Here is a 23,065-nt window from a genome sequence, read left to right as displayed (position 1 = left end):
CTCCTACTGCCAGGCCCTTCTCCCCTGGGAGACGGAGTGTAGACCACGGTCTCCCTCCAGGACAAAGGAGGACTCCGGGACCTCCCATTCTGTCCAGTCAGGGGGATGGACCAAGGTGGGCAAGGTCCCTAAGACCCACCACACCAAGGCCCCTGCCCCACTGGAGCTCTGCAACAGGTACAAACCTCTTGCAGCCCCAGCAGAGCCTGCTGAGTTGCCAGCTCCCGCAGGCAACACAGGCTCAACTGTAGCTACCGCCCCTGCTCTCCCCAAGACAAAATGCAAAGTGTTTGTCGTGGGAGACTCCATCCTGAGGGGGACTGCCGCCCCAACCCCTTAGGCTTCCCAGGGGCCCGCATCCGAGACATTGCAGAGAAGATCCCTAAGCTCCTTCAGCCCACAGACCACTATCCCATGCTCCTTATTCATGTGGGCACCAATGACGTGGCTTGGGACCCTCCCAGCCGGGTCATGAGGCGCTACAGGGATTTGGGAGCGGGGCTAAAGGTCTGGGGGCACAGGTGGTGTTTTCTTCGATCCTCCCAGTCTCGGGGTATGGGCTGAGGAGGGAGAGGAGGTTCTAGGCAGCAATCCAAAGACTGCGGCGCTGGTGTCATTGGGAAGGCTTTGGCTTCCATGACCACAGCCCGGTCTTTGGTGAGAGAGGCAGCGAGCTGCTGGGAAGAGATGGCCTTCACCTCTCTTCTCTGTGGAGGAGGTTCTTCTCAGCCAGACTGGCTGACCTGCTCCACTGGGCTTTAAACTAAGCCCGCTGGGGGACAGGGGGACTACCGCCACTGCTGGCCTGCTGAGCAACCCTTGCAAAGCCAGCAGGCCAAGGCACTTAAGGGATCCCACCCCTGCCCCAGACCTGGTACAATTTCTGGGCAAGGCAAGAGCCCCCAAGGGGACACTTGCCTGCCTGTACACAAATGCCAGGAGCTTGGGGAATAAGCAGGAGGACAAGTAACACAAATAATTACTATGTCATAGGGATAACGGAGACCTGGTGGGACTCCACCCATGACTGGACCACAGGTATAGATGGCTATACCCTGTACAGGCGAGATCGAGTAGATAAAAGGGGTGGGGGTGTAGCTCTATGTTAAGGAAAGCCACACGTCCCTGCAAACTGATCTTGGCGATGAGGGTGGTTGACTGGAGACCCTCTGTGTTAAAATTTGTGGGGACCATGGCACAGGGGACACAACGGTGGGAGTCTACTACAGACCTCCCACCCAAAGCCAAGAGCTGGACCAGGAGTTTGTCTGGGAACTGGCTGAGGCCGCACGCTCCAGGACCATGGTTGTCATGCGTGACTTCAACTGCCCAGACATCTTGTGAGAGGATCACTCAGTAAAATCCTAGCGGTCGCAAAGCTTCCTATCGTGCGTGGATGACCTTTACCTGACCCAAGACGTCTATGGGCCAACGAGAGGTAAAGTGCTATTTGACATGGTACTGGCAACTGGAGATGACCTAATCGGTGACCTAGTGATCAACAGGAAGCTGGGTGACAGCAACCACGATCTGATCACCTTCACCATCCGCTGTAAAGCTGGCAAGTCAGTCAGCAACACTGAAGTCCTTGACTTCAGGAAAGCCAACTTTGACAAACTCAGGAGTCTTGTCAGTGAGGCCCTAAGGGACCATGATCCCAGTGGGGGGGGGGGGGGGAGTTCAGGAAGAGTGGTTGCTCCTCAAGGGAGCGATCCTCAACGCACAAGCTAATTCTATTCCATCTCGGAGGAAAGGCAGTAAGAGGGCACAGCAGCCCCCCTGGCTCTCCAGGGATCTAGCAGACCTCCTGAGGCTAAAAAGAAAGGCCTACAAAGGTTGGAGGGTGGGATTCACCTCCAAGGAGGAATATTCTGCACTGGTCTGGTCCTGCAGGGAGCAAACCAGGAAAGCCAAGGCTGCAACTGAACTCCAATTAGCTTCAAGTATCAAGGACAATAAAAAGTCCTTTTTCAGCTATGTGGGGAGCCAGAGGAAAAGCAAGGGCAACGTTGGATCCCTGCTAAACCAGATGGGACATCTAACAACTGATGCCCAGGAGAAAGCCAACCTATTAAATGGGTACTTTGTGTCGGTCTTTCATCAGTCCCATGGGACAGCCATGCCCACTACGGGATAGGGAGGTCCGGGTGAGGGAGATCCCCTGCCCTCCATCAATGCTGACCTCGTGAAGGAACACCTTGAGAGGCTGGATACCTTCAAGTCAGCCGGCCCTGACAATCTACACCCCAGGGTACTCAAGGAGCTGGCGAGCATCATAGCCCAGCCCCTGGCATGGATCTGTGAGAGCTCCTAGTGCTTTGGTGAAGTGCCCAAAGACTGGAAGAAGGCCAGTGTGGTGCCTATCTTCAAGAAAGGGAGGAAAGTGGATCTGGCAAACTACAGGCCTATCAGCCTGACCTCTGTCCCAGGGAAGGTCTTAGAAAAGTTCATTAAAGAGGCCATCCTTAATGGACTGGCCGACGCCAACATCCTGAGGGATAGCCAGCACGGGTTTGTTGTGGGTAGGTCTTGCTTGACCAATCTCATTTCCTTTTATGACCAGGTGACCTATCACCTGGACAAGGGAGAAAAGATTGATGTCATATATCTTGACTTCAGAAAAGCCTTTGATCTGGTATCCCATGATCACCTCTTGGCAAAACTGGCCAACTGTGGCCTTGGGTCCACCACAATCCGCTGCCTGGGAAATTGGCTCTGTGGTCGGACCCAGAGGGTGGTAATTGACTTCTATCATCATGGTGCTCTGTGACCAGTGGGGTCTCCCAAGGCTCTGTCCTTGGACCCATATTGTTCAACTTCTTCATTAATGATGTGGACATTGGAGTCGGAAGTGGACTAGCCAAGTTCCCTGATGACACCAAACTCTGGGGCAAAGCATCCACACCCGAAGACAGGAGTGCAATCCAGGCTGACCTGGACAGGCTCAGCAAATGTGTGGATGAGAACCTGGTGGTGTTTAACACTGAAAAATGCAAGGTTCTCCACCTTGGGAGGAAAAACCTGCAGCATCCCTATAGGCTCGGCAGTGCTATGCTGGCTAGCACTACAGAAGAAAGAGACTTGGGGGTCATGATTGACCACAAGATGAACATGAGCCTTCAATGCGATGCTGTGGCTAGTAAAGCAAGCAAAACGCTGGCTTGCATACATAGATATTTCTCAAGCAAATCCCAGGACATCATTCTCCCCTTGTACTCAGCCTTAGTGAGGCTGCAGCTGGAGTACTGCATCCAGTTTTGGGCTCCACAATTCAAAAAGCATGTGGAGAAGCATGAGAGAGTCCAGTGAAGAGCCATGCACATGATCAAAGGTCAGGAAAACAGACCTTACGATGACAGACTGAGAGCTATGGGGCTCTTTAGCCTGGAAAAGCGCAGGCTCAGGGGTGATCTGATGGCCACCTATACGTTTATCAGGGGTGACCACCAGTTTCTGGGGGAATGTTTGTTCACCAGAGTGCCCCAAGGGACGACGAAGTCAAACGGTTATAAACTACTGCAAGACTGTTTCAGGCTGGATATAAGGAAGAATTTCTTTCCTGTCTGAGCCCCCAAGGTCTGGAATAGCCTGCCATTGGAGGTGGTTCAAGCACCTACATTGAACACCTTCAAGAGAAATTTGGATGCTTATCTTGCTGGGATCCTATGACCCCAGCTGACTTCCTGCCCCTTGGGCAGGGGGCTGGACTTAATGATCTTCCGAGGTCCCTTCCAGCCCTAATGTCTATGAAATCTATGAAAACTCTGTGATGTGGAAATTAAAATCTGGCACTGCAACTGTCTACCAGAGTTTCTGAAACATCTTAGTTCTTGAGCTCATAATTGTTTTCTACTCTTCTTCAACTGTATTATGTATGAAGAACAAATTCCATCAGCATGGTGCCGAACAAATCATTGGCCTACCCAAGCCTGGAAAAGACCATAATTAGCAGTAAGTTACTGGTCAATCTCCCTCCTGAGCATCTGTAACAAGATGCTTGAGAAACTAGTTCTGCAACATATTTCTCTGGTAATTGATTCTGCTGTAAGCCCAGACCAAACAGGATTCTGCTGTGGCTGGAGCACTTGCAATCAAGTTCTAGCCTTAACCGCCTTCGGTGAAAATGGCTTCAGAAAAACCTGAAGGCTGATTTGGTCTTCCTTGATTTAACAGCAGCATATGACAGTCTGGTATACTGATCTTCTGGAGAAAATTCCAGGAATTCTGCCACGTTGGGCCACTCGTGTTGTCAAACTACTATTATGTGGTCAACAATTTAGAGTCCACCTGACCAACTGAATTAGTTCTTGGAGACCTCAAACCAATGGCCTCCCTCAGGGATTGGTACTGGCACCTCTTTTCAACCTGTACATTAATGACCCACCTGCGACTGGTTCATGAAAATTTGTTTACATTGATGATGGTGCCTTTGGCACCCAAGCTTGTGACTTTTCAAGTGTGGGACTCGCACTTGATAGAGACATGAGACTGATGTAGGAGTACTGAGCATTTATCTCAAAGACTGTCTCAAGTGTTTTTCATCTGCATAATGCCAGCATTAATCATGAACTTGCTGTCACTTTAAATGTTCACATTTGAAACCCACCCAGTTTATCTTGGAGTCACCCTCAACCCTGCCTGCTCTACCACTGCACGAAAGCAGCCCCTGCTTTGGGCTGAGGGCAGCACCACAGGGGAGCACTAATCTTGGTAGGCCTTTGCAGGAGGAAAGGATAAAAGAGGAGATGGGATTCCTGAAAATTTCTAGCAGTGTGTGTGTGTGTGTGGGATTATGTAGGGTAAATGCTAGTGGAATTCCCAGAAGTTTCTGATGGGGGGGCTGGGGACATGGGATGGTACAGAGTATGCCCTATTGAGGGAGGGGCAGAGAAGGTAGAAGGGAAATAGGGATAAAAGCATAAATAAGAAGGGAAGAATGGGCACACTTCTTTTTTTACCTCTATGTTCCTATCTCCCTACGTCTTGTTTTCTTTTGGACTGCACTGGATGATACAAAAGGATTGTGTTAACTAGGGGTATGAAGGGAATGACAAGCTTTTCATTACACTTCATCTCTCTTCACAAGAGAGGTGTTGAGGGGGGAGGTTAAAATTCATCTTCATCTCCTTCTGCATAGAAGCTGACATTCTTCTACAATTATGCAGGCCCTCGTGTCCATTCATGGGATACAGGTTCCCATGGCCTTGCAAATTATGCCCAGCATCTCCTGGCTTCCCCTCTTCTAAGTCTTTTCAAAATAAAGGGTCTGAAGCACAAAAGCAGTGATCTGGTTTGGTGTTGTATGCCCAGGGCGTGTTACCAATTTGGAACAGGTTTGTATATGGCCTTTAAAAGGGCAATAACACACGCACAGAAAATTCAGTGTTCTTTCCCTTTCGTTTTCAGAAAGTGCATCTTGGATCTGACATGTAAAATGTTATGCTGTGTGCCCATCTGGACATGTAAATGTGTTGGGAATTTTCAGCTGCTCTCTGGCATCCATTTACTTTGAATCTTGATTTCTGTCCCCCATCCTCCCCATACAATTGTATATCACAAAGCTGCCTTTCATGGTATGAGTGGTCAATTCAAGGGATTAAGAATGGGATATGGAGCCTTTCACCTCTAGGTCATTCATTCAAATACAGCTTGGTTTAGCAGCAGCCAAAAGCCATTATCGCTTGATGGCTATTTAGTGGTTTGTTTGCTGTTGAGATGGTAGGTCTTGATCTAGTTGTTAGAGTGTAAGTGTTTGCTGGGGGGAAAAAAGACGAAAAACTGCATCCCTGTGGGCAGTCTTGGGATATAGGTGGGGAGTGAACTGGCTCTGGATACAGATATTGCCTTTCCAAGTGAGAACAAAGGCAGAGGGCAGTTGAGGATGTGGAGTCTGCATTGTAGGACAGTCAGCTGTTCTGTGGAGAGAGCACTTGGCTTTCGGATGGCTGGTGTGCATGGGAAAAAGTCTCTTTCCAAACACGAATTTTCTTTTCTACCTTCTTTTTTTTACAATCTTTGCTATCTCCTATGCCTGATGCAGGGTGCCTATGCCTGAAAGCTTGCAAATAAATACATTTTTTTGCAAATATCTAATTGGTCTAATAAAAGATACCACTTCTGCCACACATTTTGATCCCTCTTTCCAAACATGCATTAAAAATAAATAAAAGGTCCTCGAACCCTCTCCTATGCATTTCGCTTTGTTTCCTGTGATCTGATTTCTTTCAGCAGGGTAGCTCCCAACTCCACTGAAAGGGTTGGGCCTCCATTGTTCTGATGGGCTTTGCCTGCTGATCCCAGTTCTTAAGCTGACACCTTTTCATCTGCACAAAAATCACTTATGAAACCCAAAGCTTCTTCTTTCTATGCATCTCCTTAGCTACAATTGCAAAGCCCCAGCTGTGATGCTAGCATAAGTATCAATAATTGCTTCAGGAGCCTTATGCCTGTTTGTTACAGCCTCATTCCGCCCCAAATTCTTTTGTTCCCTATGCAAAGTACCCTACATCACAAAAGGTCAGAGACCTCTTGGTACCTAGAAATCAAATTCTGCAAATGGGTTTAGCTGAGATGCATTGTTTAGATTGTGGTAACTGTGTATTCCTGTCTCCTCCTTTTGTGTTCCTAGGATGTCCTTGAAAACAAAACTTAATCTTAACAGGAATTTCCTGGTTTAAATACACACGCACACATTTAAAAAAAAAAAAAAAAAAAGAAACTTTGTTGTTGGCTGTCAAACTATTTGTTTTTGGCTGCAAGGGAGGAAACCTCTTCTCTTTTCCATCTTGATTAGGGCTGTGAAAACATGATAGTGATTGTGGCAAACTAATACCATTCAAAGTTGCATGTTATGTCATATATACCAAAATTGTAGTAGTTAGTGGTTTCAAAGTTAGCCCACAAAAGCATATGCCTTTCTGAACAAGTTAGTCTTTAAGGTACCACCCTGCCAAAATTGTAGTAGTAATCCTGTGAAGCTACTGTCTGAGCCAGGGTGCAGGGCCATAGGTTGGTATTTAGGCAAGTTCCTGAGCTTCATTTGTCATTGTCTGATTTTCATATTCATGTTTACCTCTTAACAACTCTCCTGTGACAATACAGCCCCCTCGACTCTGGTTGGCTGTCCTGTCCTAACGATTTTTCTCTGATGAGCTTGTGTGTTCAGAGTCCCACCTCCTTGCCAGAGACGTTGTCTGAATGTTTCATTCACTTCAGAGGAAATAAGAAAATTTAAAAAATGACATGGGAGAGAAGAAGATGCCTAAAAGTAGAGAAAATGTGGCTATCAAACTGTGGGAAAGGAAATTGCTTAGAAAAATATCCTTTGGACTTGTTTCCCGTCCTTCATACCATCCCTCTTCTTTCCATACCCCCTTCCTGTCCTCTCCTTGCCTGCCAGCATGCTTCTTTGCCCCAGAATAACCACTGGTTGTTTTTTGTTTAGGTTTTTTTGGTACATCCAGTTTTAAATCACAGTCTATTTTGAAACCTAAACATTTAAAAGATAGCAATGGTCTCTGCTCCAAAGTAACTGCTACCGGGCAGGGAGGGGAGGTAGTGAGATGGGAACAGCTGCTGCTCAAGGGACTGTGCAATGATGGGTAGGTGAAAGAAGGACTGCAAGAGTAAGTCTCCTTGTTTCTTTTCCTTCCAGCAGTGTGCTTCCTTAGTTTTTTCACTTGAAATGAACAGCCATCACATTATAAGAATAAAAAAAGTCTAGTAACAACTTGAATGTGCTTTGTGCTAATTCTAAAATAAACATACCCTTTGGCTAAAGACTTTTTTAGCCTAGGATGTGTAGTATGACCGTATCTTCCCAGCCTTAAAATGGGGCACCCCATCCCCCGTACTCCCTCCTCCTCCCTCCACTGCTGTGGTCTCAGCTGAGCATGCAGGGGGCGAAGTGGGGTGTGCGTGGGGTGGGAGGAGTTGCAACAGTTCTCTTTATCCCAGTGAAAAAGGGACAAAAGCATTCATTTGCCCAAAACTATGGGATGCTCAGGACAGGTGTTCTAAAGCGGGATTGTTGTGGCAAAAACAGGATAGATGGTCACCGTGATGATAAGTTACAGATTGTAAGGAGGGAAGCCTTTCAAGCTGCTTTTTGTAATAATACTTTTTACCTGAAGGCCAGGAAGGTTTTTTACAAGTGTTCACCACCAAGGTTGCCAGATCACCCAGGAAGGTAAATAAGCAGGTTTCTGTCGCTTTATGCTGTGAATGCATTCCTGGAAAACGGCGCATAACTCGAATTCACATAAAGGGAACCCACTTCACAATGTAACAAATAGGGATACGTTCCAAGCCCTTGACTGTACTGACCCACTCGACTGTACTGACGTGGCATTGCGCTGCTCCCAGGGCAGCTGTAGCTCCAGAAGCTGCAGCCCCCCTCCTTCCCCGCCCCCAAAATGATTTTTTTCTTCCTCTGCCATTGGCGTCGCTCCCACAGTGCATCGCACAAAGCAGTTGACTGCAGGCTGATCACATAAGAGTGAATTTACCTTGCATATAACAATTTTTTGGTATAAAAAGGGTCACCGCATAAGCGAATTCACATATGCAGAACCCGCATAAAGTGAGGGGAAACCTATATTGTCCTCGCTTAACAGATGAACACACACAGCTGACATCTTCAGTAGCTTCAACTAATATTTTGGCATTTCAGCTTTTGGTTCCCCAAACTTGTCCCATTTCTCCTTCTTTCTTGCAAGATGTTCTGATCATTTGCAACTCTAGTTGTAGTAAGCGGGACCTAAGACTTTTAAAAACAAGGCCCCCTCTTTTCTGAAAATCTGGATTAAGCTGTTAAACCACATTTGCACAGTGTTGTGCTTTGGGACTGATCCCAGGAGTCTGTTGCACAGTTCTTTGAAAAGATCAGCTCACACTTTACTACAGGGCAAGGGGAGAAGAGAAGCTGCTGGCTCCAATAGCAAGTACTAAATCTGAATACAAAGGTGGTCAGAAATGGCTGAGGCTATATGGCAAGTGGGAGGGCAAATGACATTGCTGCTTGTATCATTTTTTTTTTCTTGAGTTTGCCTCTAGTATGGAAGTGTGTCTCAGATAAATGAATGCAAAAATGAGAATTGCTGCCAAAAATTGTCAAGTTTCTGGTACTTTCAGCCCTTGATTATTCACATTATAAACCACCCTTCCCCCCCACCTCAACAGTACAGTGCTCTGAACAAATACACCCACCACTCAGTCAGATCTGTGCAGACTGTGTCTGGTTCATCTTCTGTGCCTTTGATGTGCTCCGTAACGCAGGCAAAGAGAGGTCTGATCATCTCTCTAAAAACCTGACAGTTTGTGTGACAATCTGTCCACAAATCCACAGGCTCCCTGTCAACCAAATGAGGCTTTGAATCGCAGAGGTTTTCGAAACAGCGCTTGCAGCGTTGCCCGTGTGTCGAGGGGAAAGTACAACAGGCTTTGTGTGTAACCTGAGAGATGCTCTGCGTTTTCCTTAATCATTTTGGGGACATCTCATCATTGCTTGTTGGCTGGTTCTCAGCCCTGCACATGTCAGGGTTATTTAGCAAAGCTGGATTTGCTAGGAATTGTGTAGGGACTCATTTGCAATCGGGGTGGGGGGGAACTGGAGGAATGAAATTAAGTGGCAGGCCAGTCTGTGACTTGGTATATTATTTAAACAACTTTGCTTTCACCCATGCTGGTACACAGACTTGGCTCTTCTCCCATCCACTATCCTTTTCTTTTTGTGTTTTTCTCTTAACCTTCTGCCTATGCCCTTATTTCCACTGGGCAGTTGGATGCCCCTTGGAGCCCAGAGGTGGTTGCTTTTTTCAGTTATCTGTTATGCATAAGTCTGGGACTGCATGTAATCCAGGTTTCTTCCATGATGGGATAGAGTTTACTGACTAGGACAGGCCCACTTAATCTGGCAGGCGCATTCTTGGTGAGAAATCCAGGACTTCTAGCTACAGTAATCTTGGGAGAGCAGGCGGGGGTGGAGAGGTGGTTAGGAGAAAGGGAGCCTTGGTGTTTAGAAACCCCTGATGGAGGTCTCTGCCAGATACCCCATCTGAACTGTAATAACAACACTTTTCAAAACAACAAAATTATTTTTACAGGGTGCTGATAGCGGAGTATATTAATTGTCCTCCTTATTTTATATGTGGTAATTAAGTGAATATTGCTAGGTTTGTTTCTATTCCTGTGAAAGTACAGGTTAGAATCGGAAGTAGATTTTAGTTGTGTGTAGGCTAGTACCCTTACCCCTCTGCTCCTCTCGGACACCTTTGATTCCCTGCATCCGTGTCAGAGAATGCTTCTTGAGTCTGCACCCACCAGCTAGGAGTTTCTTTCTGGTTTTGTAACCTTAATCTGCGGATGGGATCCACGTGTTGGTTGTGGCTGGCAGTGCTGCCACACTATCAGTAGGCATTTGGCAAACTGCCTCGTGCCCTGAAGGTCTTTGGGTGCTGCGTGATCTTGCCCTGTGACCAGGATGAGGGGATGTCTAAAGCAGCTGCTGCAAAAAACCTTGCAGTTTAATCAATGTGGCTGAGGTCTGTCTACTTGCACTTGTCAGTTTAATTGATTCAGGGCATTTACTACAAATTCCTCACCTATGTCAAACTTCTAGCTTGGCAGAGGGAACATGGGGATATGTGGGGTTTTTTTTTCCATGTGGGGCTTGCATGTTGCTGGTTTTGCCCTTGTTTTTCTTTTGGCTTTTTATGGCCTTTCTCTGGGAAAGCATCTTGTTTTCCAGAAATCTGTATTTCAAGGACCCATGATGCTTCACAGCAAACACTGCGAGCTTTAGAGCCACTCCTGAGATGTGCAATTTGAAGTCTTTTTGGTAGTTTTGTTCCCTCACCTTACTTGTACAGACTTTGTCCTGGGAAGTGGAATTCTATGCAAACTTTCATTATGTCACTGCCAGTCTCTCTAACCCAACTGCATGCAGTAGAATTTCCTTGACAGACGAGGTTCTTTGGGTAATCTGGTATCTTTTATTATACCAACTCAAATAGTTAGAAAAATCCTTCTTAGCAAGTTTTTGGACATGAATGCCCTTTGTTAGGCTGAGGGAGCATCTGCAGATGGTCTGTGCTCTTCCTGGATGGGGTGGCAAAGCAGAGCACACACCATCTGCAGACACTCCCTCAGCCTGACGAAGGGTGTTTGTTCCTGAAAGCTTGCTAAGAAGAATTTTTCCAACTATTTGAGTTGGTCCCATAAAAGATACCGGATTACCCAAAGAACCTCGTCTGCCTATGTCCTTCGACTAGGGGTGTCCAACCTTTTTGAATGTGGGGCCGGATCACGAACTTTTTATCACCCAGTGGCCCGGCAAGCCATATTCAAAAGCCTCACAGGAAATGGTATCACATCAGGAAGTGATATCATGTGACCTTTGACACCAGTGAAGTTGCAGAAAGTGACAATGAAATGGGTCTGGAAATGTGGTTTAAAATCCAAAATAAAAACAATATAAAAAACAACCAAGAAATAATACCAAACACTTGACTAAAATAAACAGTCAAGGCTGCGGGTGTTTTTGGCATTGCCCAAAAAAGACTGCTGAGCCCTGGTCTTGCCCCTCTGCTCAGGGTCCCACTGATCACCAAATTTAGGGTCAGGAAGGAATTTTACCCCATGGTCAGATTAGAGCGGACTGTGGAGGCTTTTGCCTTTCTTTGTAATGCACCTGGCTTCTGGGACGTGGGCACAGCTGGCTCCCAGGAGGGAAGACCAGGCTTTGAGGTTAAAGCCTCGGCCCCAGGAGATGGGGCTCAGAGCTGAGCCTCCCTCCCCTGTGAAAGGCAGGGACCCCCTCCCCCCCCACACACACACAGGTGCCGGGAGCCCACAGTCAGCAGCCCTGCCCCGGGGAAGGCACCGTCTTCCTGCCCTGACCCCGGCCCTGGGTGGCCCAGTCCTACCTGTGGTGCCCTAGCTGGGCAGGAGGCGGCAGAGGCAGACAGTGAGGGCGAGCCCGGCTGCCGTGCTGCCTCCGTGGGTCCGCATTGCCGTGCCAGGCTGGAGGGGGCCGGGGCCAGGCGGTACCTTGGGGCGCAGCGAACTCAGGCTCTGCCCGAGCCCGGGGCTGCGCGGCACGGCCAATGCCGACAGCCTGGCAGGAGGCGGCACCTGCCTGTGCCGCTCCACCTCTGCCTCCTCCAGCAACCCATTAGGAAGCTGCTGAGGGGCTGGGGGAGGCACAAGGGGCAGGAACGAAAGTAAACTGCGTTTACTTTTGCTTCTCGTTGCGGCACCACGGGCCACAGAAAATGCCTTGGTGGGCCACATGACGGCCTGCGGGCTATATGTTGGATAAACCCGCCTTAGACCAACACAGGTACGATCTACACTCCTGAAACAGAAATTCCTTCACATTTGTAAGGAAGCATTTGAGGGTTTCCAGAGGAAGTTCCTAATTTCAGCCTTCTGAGGGGCGCATTCTCTGCACAAAACCTGAGAAATCTTCAGATAAAGCATTAACTACAGTCTTGGTTCTGGAGGCCCTTGGTGGAGATAGCCTTGAATTCCAGTGATAACAAAAGTCTAGTATTTATTACACTGGAAACGTGTGCTTCTTCAGCTAGATTAGTCCAAATGGAGGGCTAGGAATTAAGAAATCCTAAAACCTGGCCTTGTTTGATGAATGCTTTTTTCCTTTGTAGTTTTGGGTAAGTCACTTAAACTTTCTGTGCCTCAGTTTCCCATCTGCAAGATGGGACTGGTTGTGGTCCTCCCTCACACCCAAAAAGGGCCTTGTAAGGACTAACATTCATAAGGTACTTTGGATGTGAAAGGCTTGCGATATGTGCTAAGTATTATCTGGCTGTCACCCCTGGGTAAAGTAACAAACATGAGAAGATTTATTCAAGCAGAAATATGTTCCTGCCAGTGACTACTTTAATTTCCCCTTTGCTAGTATTGCAGATGCAGCTCTTCTTCTTGCTCCTGCAGTGAATCCTAATCCAGCGTTTATGATCTCACAGCCTGTTGCCAAGGGAATGAATAGGATGTCACAAAATCAGCGCTCTGACTTCACTGCAGGTTCCATTACAAGGAGTGAATGTGCCCACAACTCTGAACAGCAAATTAACAGAGCTTCGTTTAGGAGCTGCCTTCGGATACTAACTATCCTTTCTCATGCCAGCACATCTCCATTCATACCTGCATCTTCCCCAGGCTAAGCTTAGGCAAAGTAAGTAAAGTCTCATAAAAGCTGCCCTTCAGGTTAACCCCTTTGTCCCAGGAGCCCTATGAGGAATGCTTTATGTGGTGGTATTTCTGTTTATAAAATCTGCCTGTTGATCAGCTTTTGCAGGCATTTATATTTGGTAGCAGGGAATGAGAAGGAGGGCAAAACATGAGCAGTGAATATTAGCTAAATGTAATGAACGTCAGCGAATGAGCAACAAGAGCTGCTTGCACCTTGGTTTCTTTAGCCCTTGCCGAGTGTCCTTGAAGTTCCAAAGTGCCAGAAGCACAAGTGCCCGTTGGGCCTATTCAGAAGGGTTGTCCTCTTGAATTGCTGGTGTTAGGGAAGGTTGGTTCGTGTACCTTAAATTTTGTCCAAGGGAGTGGAATGCAAGCAGCTAGGAGTCAGGTCTTGAACCACTACGGTCTCATAGCATCAGAACTAGCAGCTTGGTTTTTACACCACGGTGTAAACCTAAAGGCTCACGTAATTGCTGAAGCACAAGTGGAGCTCTGCTCTGGAGCATCCAGCTAATGTGGTGGCCCTCCATGGTTGCTCACAGTGTCCTGAGCACTCCTTTAAATATCTCCTGCAACTGCTTCGCAAGTGCTGTGTGAAAGTGAGAAAAGGCAGCAGGTCTGTGGGCTCTCCAGAGGAGTCTATGAGGTCTTAATCTCTGCCTTCACTAGCAATGGGAAGCAGGGGTTTGAACCACATCCAGTAGACATTGTAGGTATTCCAGTAATGCCTCCCTGGTGTGGCTATGCAGTCCCCACTTCCCCTATTTCTGTATTATTTATCCTCTCGTAGATTGAAATGTGCTCTTACCTTTAGCAGGTACAGGGGAGGCAGATTCTCCTCAGCTTGATTGTGGTCCTGCATTTGGAAATTTTGTTGAAAGCTGGTGAGTGCACACCAAAGTGGGGAGGGAATCTAAGCGATGCATCTGTCAGGTGTTAGGCAGATTGCACCATCTAATCCCGCAGCTGTCGTCTGCAGCATTTGTCAAGGCTTCTGCTGGCCTGCTCCGTTTCATCAGAGGTATCGCTAGCATTCATCTAGGCTGGCAACATTTCAACAGCCATTAATCCTCTTTGTATCTTTTAAAGCACTATGACCACTGACAGTATTCTATACACTGAGGTGTCAAAATAGCTCAAGATAGCTTTGGTGTCTGTTGTCTTTTTCCTCTCCCCCCACCCTTCTACAAACAGCTTCTGATCTGTTGACCCAGTTCTTCACCTGATGGATAAATCAGTGTTTCAGCATCAGGGCTTTTGGCTGCTGGGGGTTAAGGTTAGCAAAGGAGGTTGCCTAGAATCTGCTTAGGGTCTAGTTGGTCTTGGTCAATGGTGAGTCAGGTGGTTTATGTATAATACTGAGCAATGCCATGTTCTTTTTGATATTGGACCAGATGGGTTTCAATGTCAATGCAGAACTGATTCGGGGTGTAGGTTGTAGCTGTGTTGGTCTAAGGACATAGGCAGACAAGGTTCTTTGGGTAAATCTGGTATCTTTTATTAGACCAACTCAAATAGTTGAAAAAATTCTTCTTAGCAAGCTTTCAGGTATAAATACCCTTTGTCAGGCTGAGGAAGCAATTGCAGTTGGTGTGTGCTCTTCCTGGATGGAAACTAATGCAGAACTGAGACACTTTAGCTGCTTCCAGGGAGTAGGGGGTGCGGCTAGGGTGTGTGTGCGTCTGTGTGTGTACACACGTGTGAGAGGAGCAAGAGAATTCCATCAAACATGTTGTAAGCCTCAAAGCTTGTTTTAGTTTGAAAGGGAAGTTTCAAATGGAAGCTGAGCTTTTTCTTGTGGGGGAACATGACTTGGGAGCAATTCATTTTTGGGGGTGCGGAGCTCCTTTTGAAGTTGCTTCTCTGCCCTAATTCTGTGTTGTATTTTCACAATTCTTTGTGCTTGTATTTTTACCACAAACTGGGCATGTCTACACAAGATGCTACTGTGCAGTAGCATTGCGGGGGGGAAAAAAGCACAGGGACAGTACTGTGCAGTAACACTGGTAACAACTGCACAATCCACTGCTCATGTAGACACAGCCACTGATTAGTTAACAGTGGTATGGATTTATGTATTTACATTTCATTTGTTGCTGTCTAGGGTAATTCTTTGGCAGTGTAGCCTACAGTTGCATATTTCAGGGCTTTTCTAGATTGCCTACAGGGGCAAGCAATTTTTTCTCTTTTGTGAATGCTTCATTGGCTTTTGGGGGTTAGGGGTGGTCTTTATGTCTTCCAACTAAAGAGTTCCAACTGAGAGTTTTGACTGGGTGGGATGCTTTTGTTGGTACTTGGAAACTACTATCCTGGCAAGGAGCTCCTGATCTTCCATTTGGCATCAAACCAATCACCAATTTTAGGGTAGGAAGGAATTCTGCTCTCCAAAGTTAGATTGGCAAGAATCATGGAAACTTTGGGGTTCTCTGCAGTCTGAGTGTAGTCCTCTTCTTGGGATCCTTTCTAGGAACCAGCTTGCAGTAGAAAAGTCATTGGCAGTGTCTGTATCTCCTTTGATTTTACCTGTGCCATGTTGTAGAATGTTTTTAGTTTTGTACCTTGTATTTACGGTGTGCACACTTTTTTTAAGCACTCTGAATACATGGTTGCCTGTGAATTCAGGGACCTGGACTTTGGTCTGGGATGCCTCCTTTAGTCCTGCACTCCTGACAGAGGAAAAAGCCTTCACATTTTACACTTGGCTCTCGTTTGTATTTTCTTCTCTTCAGAGATGCACTACCCTGGTATTGCTAACTCCAAATGCTCAGAAATAATGAATAAGCCCCCCAAAACCTCACGACGTTTAGCAAAAATAGCGTGTTTTGGGAGCTTTTCCTTTTGCCTTCCGATTTTTGAGTGCACTTGCATCATGTTTTCAGCCTTTTTTTTTTCCACCAGCAACCTTGAAAGCTAAGAACTTGAAAGGTAAGATTGTCTTATCTCTGTTGTCTCTAAGAGATGGGGCTCTACCTAAAATAGCAGATAAGTCTCATGAAGAATATTTTGAGTTGGCAGTTACCCTGCTCCTCTGTGGGACATTCGCTGAGCTTTTATTTTTACGCACGTTTGCAATGACATTTCATTTATCAAATTCAGGGTACTTAACATTATATATGGCTTGCTCAATCTCTGTGCCACACCTAAATCTAGCTCCATACCTGTGATTGTGGAGATTTCTAGTGAAATTTTCACTTGGCATTTCCTGCTCCGCATGAGTTTAACTCAGAACTAACTGGCTAACAACTTCAGCTACTGGAACGCTGTGTGGCAGCGTGATGGTGCACTAGGGCAGGGCCACAGGCAGGATGCACAAGCTAATGGAGGAAGCAATGGCTGCAGTGATGATTTTGCTAACCCTTATGCCTATACGCATTTGGGAGAAGCTCCAGCTTGTGGAACCAGTTCTCACTGAGAGACAGCTGGGTGGTGTGGTGTTCTGCATTGATAAATTCATGTTATTAACCTGAGATAAGGGCAGGAAGGGAATGATCAGTCTTGATCTGCTTCCCATCTTGCTCAGGGATAGGCCTGTAGTGAATATGCATAGATCTAAAGGGAAGGGAATAATAATAACCCTAATTTCAGAACTCTTTAGGGGTTCTGAAGTTGATACTGATTCAAAGCAGAAGGTGGTTGATTAGTTGTGTTTTGTTCAGTTTTAAGAATGAGTGACCCAGAATTAAACCAATGGAGTACCATAATTGGGTGAGAAGGATCTTTATAGGCTCTGTGCATAGCTTCCCTCTTTCTCCTTTTAATCTGAAATGTGTTTAAACTCTTAATGCCCCTCTTTCGTCACTTACCCAGCCATATACCTATATGGCAAGCGCATCAGATTTGCTAGGCTGTCTAGCCTGGGGTCTCTGGCAGGACTGATGGTTTCTTGATCAGTCGCCTGATCAGTGAAATTCCCTTCCCTACAGGTTTCTTGCCTTCTACCAACATTTGGTGCCAAAACTCCCTCTGACCTGGTTCCTTGCATCAGGACTCTTGTCCATCAGTGACTGTTGCAGTTGATGTTATCCAGAACAGGAATGTGCGTGCCCATAGTAGTAGTCGTATCTGTCTATGTAGTTCATGTACCTCTGTTGCCATGGGATCATGGAGCTGAACTCTCCATCTCTCTTGAAGTAGGCAAAGGCCCTTTGACACCCGCTTTAATCGATAGAACTACCAGCAAACAAATCTCTTTGGCTGCCTTTTCCTTCCCTAGGTGGGTTAAATGCCAACCTCATGCTGGGCCTCACGTACAACATGTTTGTCCCTGTTTTCCTCTCCTGCTGCTGTTTCGTTGCAGATTGCTGCTTGCTGGCTAATAGCATCTGACGGCACTGCTTCCTATTGCCTGGAAAATGTTTAATTTTCCTATTTTCCTGTCTTTCTCTGGCTCTCCCTCTTTTCTCTCATTTTGATCTCTCAAGATTCAGTCCCTTTGAGAAATCAGACAGTATGAAATATGAAAACTGCTTGGGAAGTAATTGGAGAAACGGTGAGACTTATGAAACCCATGGAGATAACGCTCGCACCTACTTATTCACATTATTTAATTTTTAATGGCAAATTTAATTAATGGAGCACAGGTCTTGTGGTTTCATGTGTGAATAAGAAACAGCAGGGATCTGGAAGTCATCAGGTCTATTTACAGGACAGAGAAAAAGGCTCCATTAAAACATGAACTCTCCATTATTGAAAGGAGTAAAATGAGCTTAAAAGCATTAGAAGCTTGACCATTGCATAACAAATAGATGGAAACATTCATGACACCCGCCTGCAAAACACATTTTGGAGTGGTTGCTCATTGTGATTAGTCAGTTTTTAAGCACGATTCTTAGGTCAGAGTGTATGGGAACAAATTCCATTCTGTGCCTCTTTGCATAAATGCAGCTAGTGAAGAAATAACTCAACTCTAGCACCTGTCTGTGGTGCTGTCAAAGCACTTTCTAAGCCTTTTGATTAGCAAAGTTTTAGAAGTTCTTTATGATGAGATAGTGATAACACTATACATAGAAGGGAAGGTCGAACCCCTGAAAAGTGCTCATGTGTTCAAGGTGGTCTACTCAGCCTTGGTGCCGAGTTTTGGAACATGCCACTCTTTAAGTATCAAAATGAGGCAAGATGGCTGCATTTTTGCACATTGTGACATTGCTCTTAATCCCTCTCTCTCATGTGTGCTCAGCATGGCTCTAGGCTCATTTCCAGGAGTAAGCATGCACACAGTGGGAGCATAGGCGGGACAGGCTTCACAGCAGTGCTTCTGGGCTTGGCCGGGGAACAGGAGAAGACAAACCCAGGGAGGTCCAGAGACACAGTAATGCTTCTTCTGAGCCTTATGCCAGTCCCTTTTATAACTGCTGGCTAACCGTTACAGTCTTTTGTATACAGGATCAGGTGCAGTCACAGAGAAGGGGTGGGATGGAGGAGGTGGGGGGAAGTTTGAGAGGAGAAGGCTTATGAATGATCTGCTTCAAGTGTTCTCAGCATTGAATTGTCTGATCAGGAGAAAGACAGAATGACAGTAAGGTCAGGCCTTGGGGAATATCTACCCTTCTCCCCACCCAAGCCTATTTTAGCAAATCTTTATTTATTTATTTATTTATTAAATAGAGGGGGATGTTGGTTGGTCGTTATAATTTTGCACCTGCTCTTTCAGGCTAATGGAAGTCACCTGCTCTTCATTATATTGCGAAAGTAGTTCACAGTGACTTGAGGAATTTTCCTTAGAGCAAACTACAATTGACAGCAGGGTTGAGATGATGCTTTTTTCCAGTGCTAGCAGCTAGCTTTGATGTTTGAACATCAGTTAACTGCCAGGTCCCCACATCAACTGAAAAACAACTCCAGTGAGGATGGGGAAACTCCTGTGGAAAAGGAGGTTAGATGAAGTAACAAGCTGTGTTGGTCCCAGAAGTCTGCTCCTCCCCACAGCCCTATATCACTCTGAGAAGTGTTGCATTGCTGAAGACCAGGTGTTGTCCCACTGTGATCTGTTGAGAAGTAAATATCTGCTTTAACATTGGCTGAGCCTGAGTTGTCCTAAAGGAGAACATGATATTTCCTGGGTGAGAAATGAATTTCGTTTGTCTCAAAAGTTAATTACAGCCCAGGACAGGGTACATGACATCCTGATCTTTAGCAGTGAGCGTTATATATTTGGTTTCAGAATGCTGAACTGTACAAGCTGACATCGGAGCAGTACCATGAGGCGGCCACCAATGCTGAGCATCGGATAAAGTAAGAAGCCATTTTTTTTCTTTGCTTGTATTTTATAGTACCATCTGGACATCCTGGTGGCTGGAGTCTGAGAATACCTTGGGATAAAAATGCCCAGGCTTCTTTACATAATTATTCTGCCTGCCTATGTCAAAAGAGGGTTGAGCCTTGAAACGCAGGGCTTCTTTGAGAAGAAAAATGCGAGTGGGGAGGCTGGCAGCTAGAAAGTCCTAGTTGAATTAACAGTTTCCAGACTGGCCATGGTGGGTGTTAGGGCTGTTGCATACCTTTTTGCAATGGTTACACCCCAGATGCTATATAGCAATGACCTAGTACAATGGTGCTTGACCTCTGGTCTGCGGGCTGAATCTAGCTCAATAAGCCATGTCATTTGGCCCTCAGGGCTCCCTGTGAGTCCAGGAATTTTGCAGTAGGGAGTGCAATGTCAGCCTTAATTGCTGTGGCTTCCAGAGCTGTGGCAGTTAACAGTGGCACTGTTCTGGACCTGTGGGGAGTCCTGAGGGCTGGGTGCCATGGTCTCGCACACAGGGCTTAGCCAGCATATGGAGTCTTGCTGTGGCTGGGTCTGACATGCAGGGCTGGGCTGATTTGTGTGGTTGCATGCATGGGCTGACCCCGTGCACCAGCCCCATGCTGGGTCCAACCCCAACCGTGGCATCAGGATTGGTTGTGCTACTTATCTGACCTATGGGGCTGGAAGCTGAGCACCATTGATCTAGTACCTAAGAGCAGGGGAATGAAACTGTTTCGTTGTCCAGACATGAGAAATGTCCAGGATAAATAACTGAACACAGTAAATGTGGTGACAAGCAAATTCCACTGAACATCTAACTTCAGTTATCTTGAACGTTTTTAATAACACTGAAATGCTCTTTGGTTCTAAATGACATTTTTTGGCCTGGCTTAGAGATCTTGTAAAGTGAATGTCCATTCATTTTATCACTGAAATGGTTTTCATGTCTAAACTTCTTTTTTTTTTTTTAATGTTCTAGTAGTATTTTCCAGCTTATTATTCACATGCACTAAGTGCTGTCCAAGAAAAAAAAATTTTTTTTGTGAGAACTCTTTATGGTCGCAGAGTCTGCAGTAATTGTACTGCTAAGCAAAGCACTTATAGCTCAGTTTCGTAAGTAAGCAGCCAACATGCAATAACTGGAGTAGCAACGTATGCAGTCCATTTGGGCTGGGTCCAGGCTGCACGATGCTTGTCCACATCAATAGATTATACAATAGCAATAAGTATGTAAGTGGAGTGTGTGGTATATTACACCATGTGTTTCTTTTAGATTATGACTGGCTGCCAATGCATCACCTAGCCTGTTATAATTTTGCACTCTTGCTTGGACAGTCAGGCAGTAGGTTGCCATGAAGACCAAAAATCAAGGCAGCTGACAGACTGCCTACATTTTCAGAGGTCTCTCCTTAGTAAAATTTAAGCTGTGTTATTAAAATAAAATTTATAGAGCAGTAATAAAGGCCTGACAGTCTTTTCTTCAGTTGTCTTGGTGCAGCAGGGGGTGTTGTATTTTTCTGAGTTTGCTTCCAGAATTGTGTGGCCAGTTGGCAGAGTGTGTATAACAGTGATGCATACATATGTATTAGGACTTTTTTTTAAGCACTGTGTTGAACCTCCTAGTATAATAGCCCTAGGTTGCATTCCCTGGGGTTCATTTGGTCTATCCACTGTTCTTGCTATGCTGCAGGTGTTTCATCTAGTAATGCAGCCTCAGTGTGGAGCAGTTAAGATAATGCAAAGGTATTAAATGATTGTGCTGGGTCTCAGGCAAATGTTGCAGGGTTGTTGAGGTTCCTTCCTCTTTTCTGTATGTCCCTACTACCAGCCAGTATAACTTATTTTTAACATAGCAACCTGGCCTTTCTTGTAGTACATCCTTCTCAATAGCACACAGGTAGCAGCTATTATAAATTGATGCTTCCAGGGGGTTTGAATAGAAGGCTGCCCTCCTGAGATCAGATCTCTTCTTTGGCTCTAATGTGCTATTTCTCTGAAATTCTCATTTCTGTCTTTAAAAGGGAGCTTGGAAGTTGGTCTCTTGCAGCTTTGAAAGTTGAGAAGGGGTATGGCTGTGTAGAGCTAGTGACTGAGGGAGAAAGAGTTCCTTGTATTCCTTACTTGTTTTGAGTGGAAGCTCTTAAAACAGGGGTGGGCAATCATTTCTGCTGGAGGGCCACTTAACGAGTTTTGGTGAGCTGTTGAGGGCTGCAAGGGTGGCCCTGCCCCTTGACAAGCACATCTTGAGACCAGACGTCCCACCCCTTAACCCCTGACCTTTGCCACCAGAAGTCCCTCCCATTTCCCCTAGAAGTACTCCTTTTGGAAAGGGGGTTTGCCATCTTGGAACTGGGGAAAAAAACCAAATTCTATTCTAAAAATCAAGCATCCACAATAACATATTTTAATTTATTAAAAAAAATTTTTGTCCTCACTTGTACGCTTGCGTTGTGTATATAGAGGTGATTGCATAATAGCTCAAATGAAGTCTTACTCTTGTATATTGTGGGGGATATGGGGGGGGTATGGATGGGTGGGTATGGTGTTTACAGGGGGTGCCGGGGTGTGTGGGGGAGGATGTGGGTGTATGTTTGGATGTGGGTGGATATGGACTTTGTGGGGGCAGTGGGGTGTGTGGAAATGGAGGGTGGCTGGTGGGGTGGGTGCATGTAGCAGTGAGCGGGGCTCTCTCCAGAGGCACAGGGGTGGGGGGGTGTGGGGGAGGAGTTTGTGGGTGGGTGCAGTGTTTGTGGGGTGTGATTGTGTGGGGAAGGGTGTGGCTGCGGGGGGGTTGAGGGTATGGTGGGTGTGCATGGCAGCCCCCCATGTACCCCCCTGAGCCAGTTAGCACTTGCTCCCACTGTGCAACAGCCAAGAGCCTGCGTGCCCTATGGCACCTCCCCGCCACTGCCAACAGTGTGTAGCCCCAGCCAGTGCCACACCTGCTCCGCATTGCCTGGCTGTGGCATGTCCTGCTACCCTTTGGGCATGCAGTGGGCCTGGGGCAGCTCCTTCTGGCTGCCACCACCACTGACCCCAGCTCCACAGTCCCTGCAGGGACCCACGTGCACAGCCTCAACCCAGCATACCCTGCTCCTGCTCTGGACTCGCCCGCCTAGTCTCAGTAGCAGCAGTAGTGCCAGGCAAAAATTGTTGCTTGGCATGGGGGAAAAAGTGGCCCTTCCCTTTGCTACTGTCAGGCAGTTCTTGGAGCAGCTGCCTGGAGCCAGCACTATGCTTGGCTGCCCTGCGGCTCTTCTGTCGTCACCGCCACCTCTGGGCTGCACTGTGTGGCAGTGGTGACAGTGCAGAGCAGCCACAGGGTAGCCCAGGTGGTGGAAATGGTGGTGGAGCTGCAGAGCAGCCCAGCATGGTGCGGGCTCTGGGCGGCTGCACCGAGAACTGCCTGGCTGGACATAGTACAGATGTGTGAGAGAGGTTTTACCATTCGAGAGCAGGACAGAGCTGTGTGCTTGGGTGGAATGAGGGGAAATTCCTCCTGACTTTACTGTGGGCTGAAAGGTTATGTGGCAAGGTCCTGTTATCAGGCACTGTTTGTTCATTGCTGAGGAATGCGGAATCTGCTTCCTCTTATCCCTTACCCCAAGG

General features: G+C 46.7%; 1 protein-coding gene across 5 annotated transcripts in view; it reads left to right on the top strand.

Annotated features, from left to right (window-relative positions):
* CHCHD6 (coiled-coil-helix-coiled-coil-helix domain containing 6) overlaps positions 1 to 23,065 on the top strand; it is a 144,608-nt gene that overhangs the window by 62,715 nt on the left and 58,828 nt on the right. For all 5 annotated transcript variants that reach the window (XM_019499772.2, XM_019499775.2, XM_019499773.2 and 2 more), the window contains one exon: positions 19,373 to 19,443. In XM_019499772.2, coding sequence (XP_019355317.1) covers positions 19,373 to 19,443 — 71 coding nt within the window. The remainder of the gene's footprint in view (positions 1 to 19,372; positions 19,444 to 23,065) is intronic.

The sequence above is a fragment of the Alligator mississippiensis genome, chromosome 12 (assembly GCF_030867095.1).
Source record: "Alligator mississippiensis isolate rAllMis1 chromosome 12, rAllMis1, whole genome shotgun sequence".
Classification (NCBI taxonomy): Eukaryota; Metazoa; Chordata; order Crocodylia; family Alligatoridae; genus Alligator; species Alligator mississippiensis.
The sequence above is the reverse complement of the archived record's forward strand: the minus strand, read 5'-3'. Positions and strand labels throughout refer to the sequence as shown.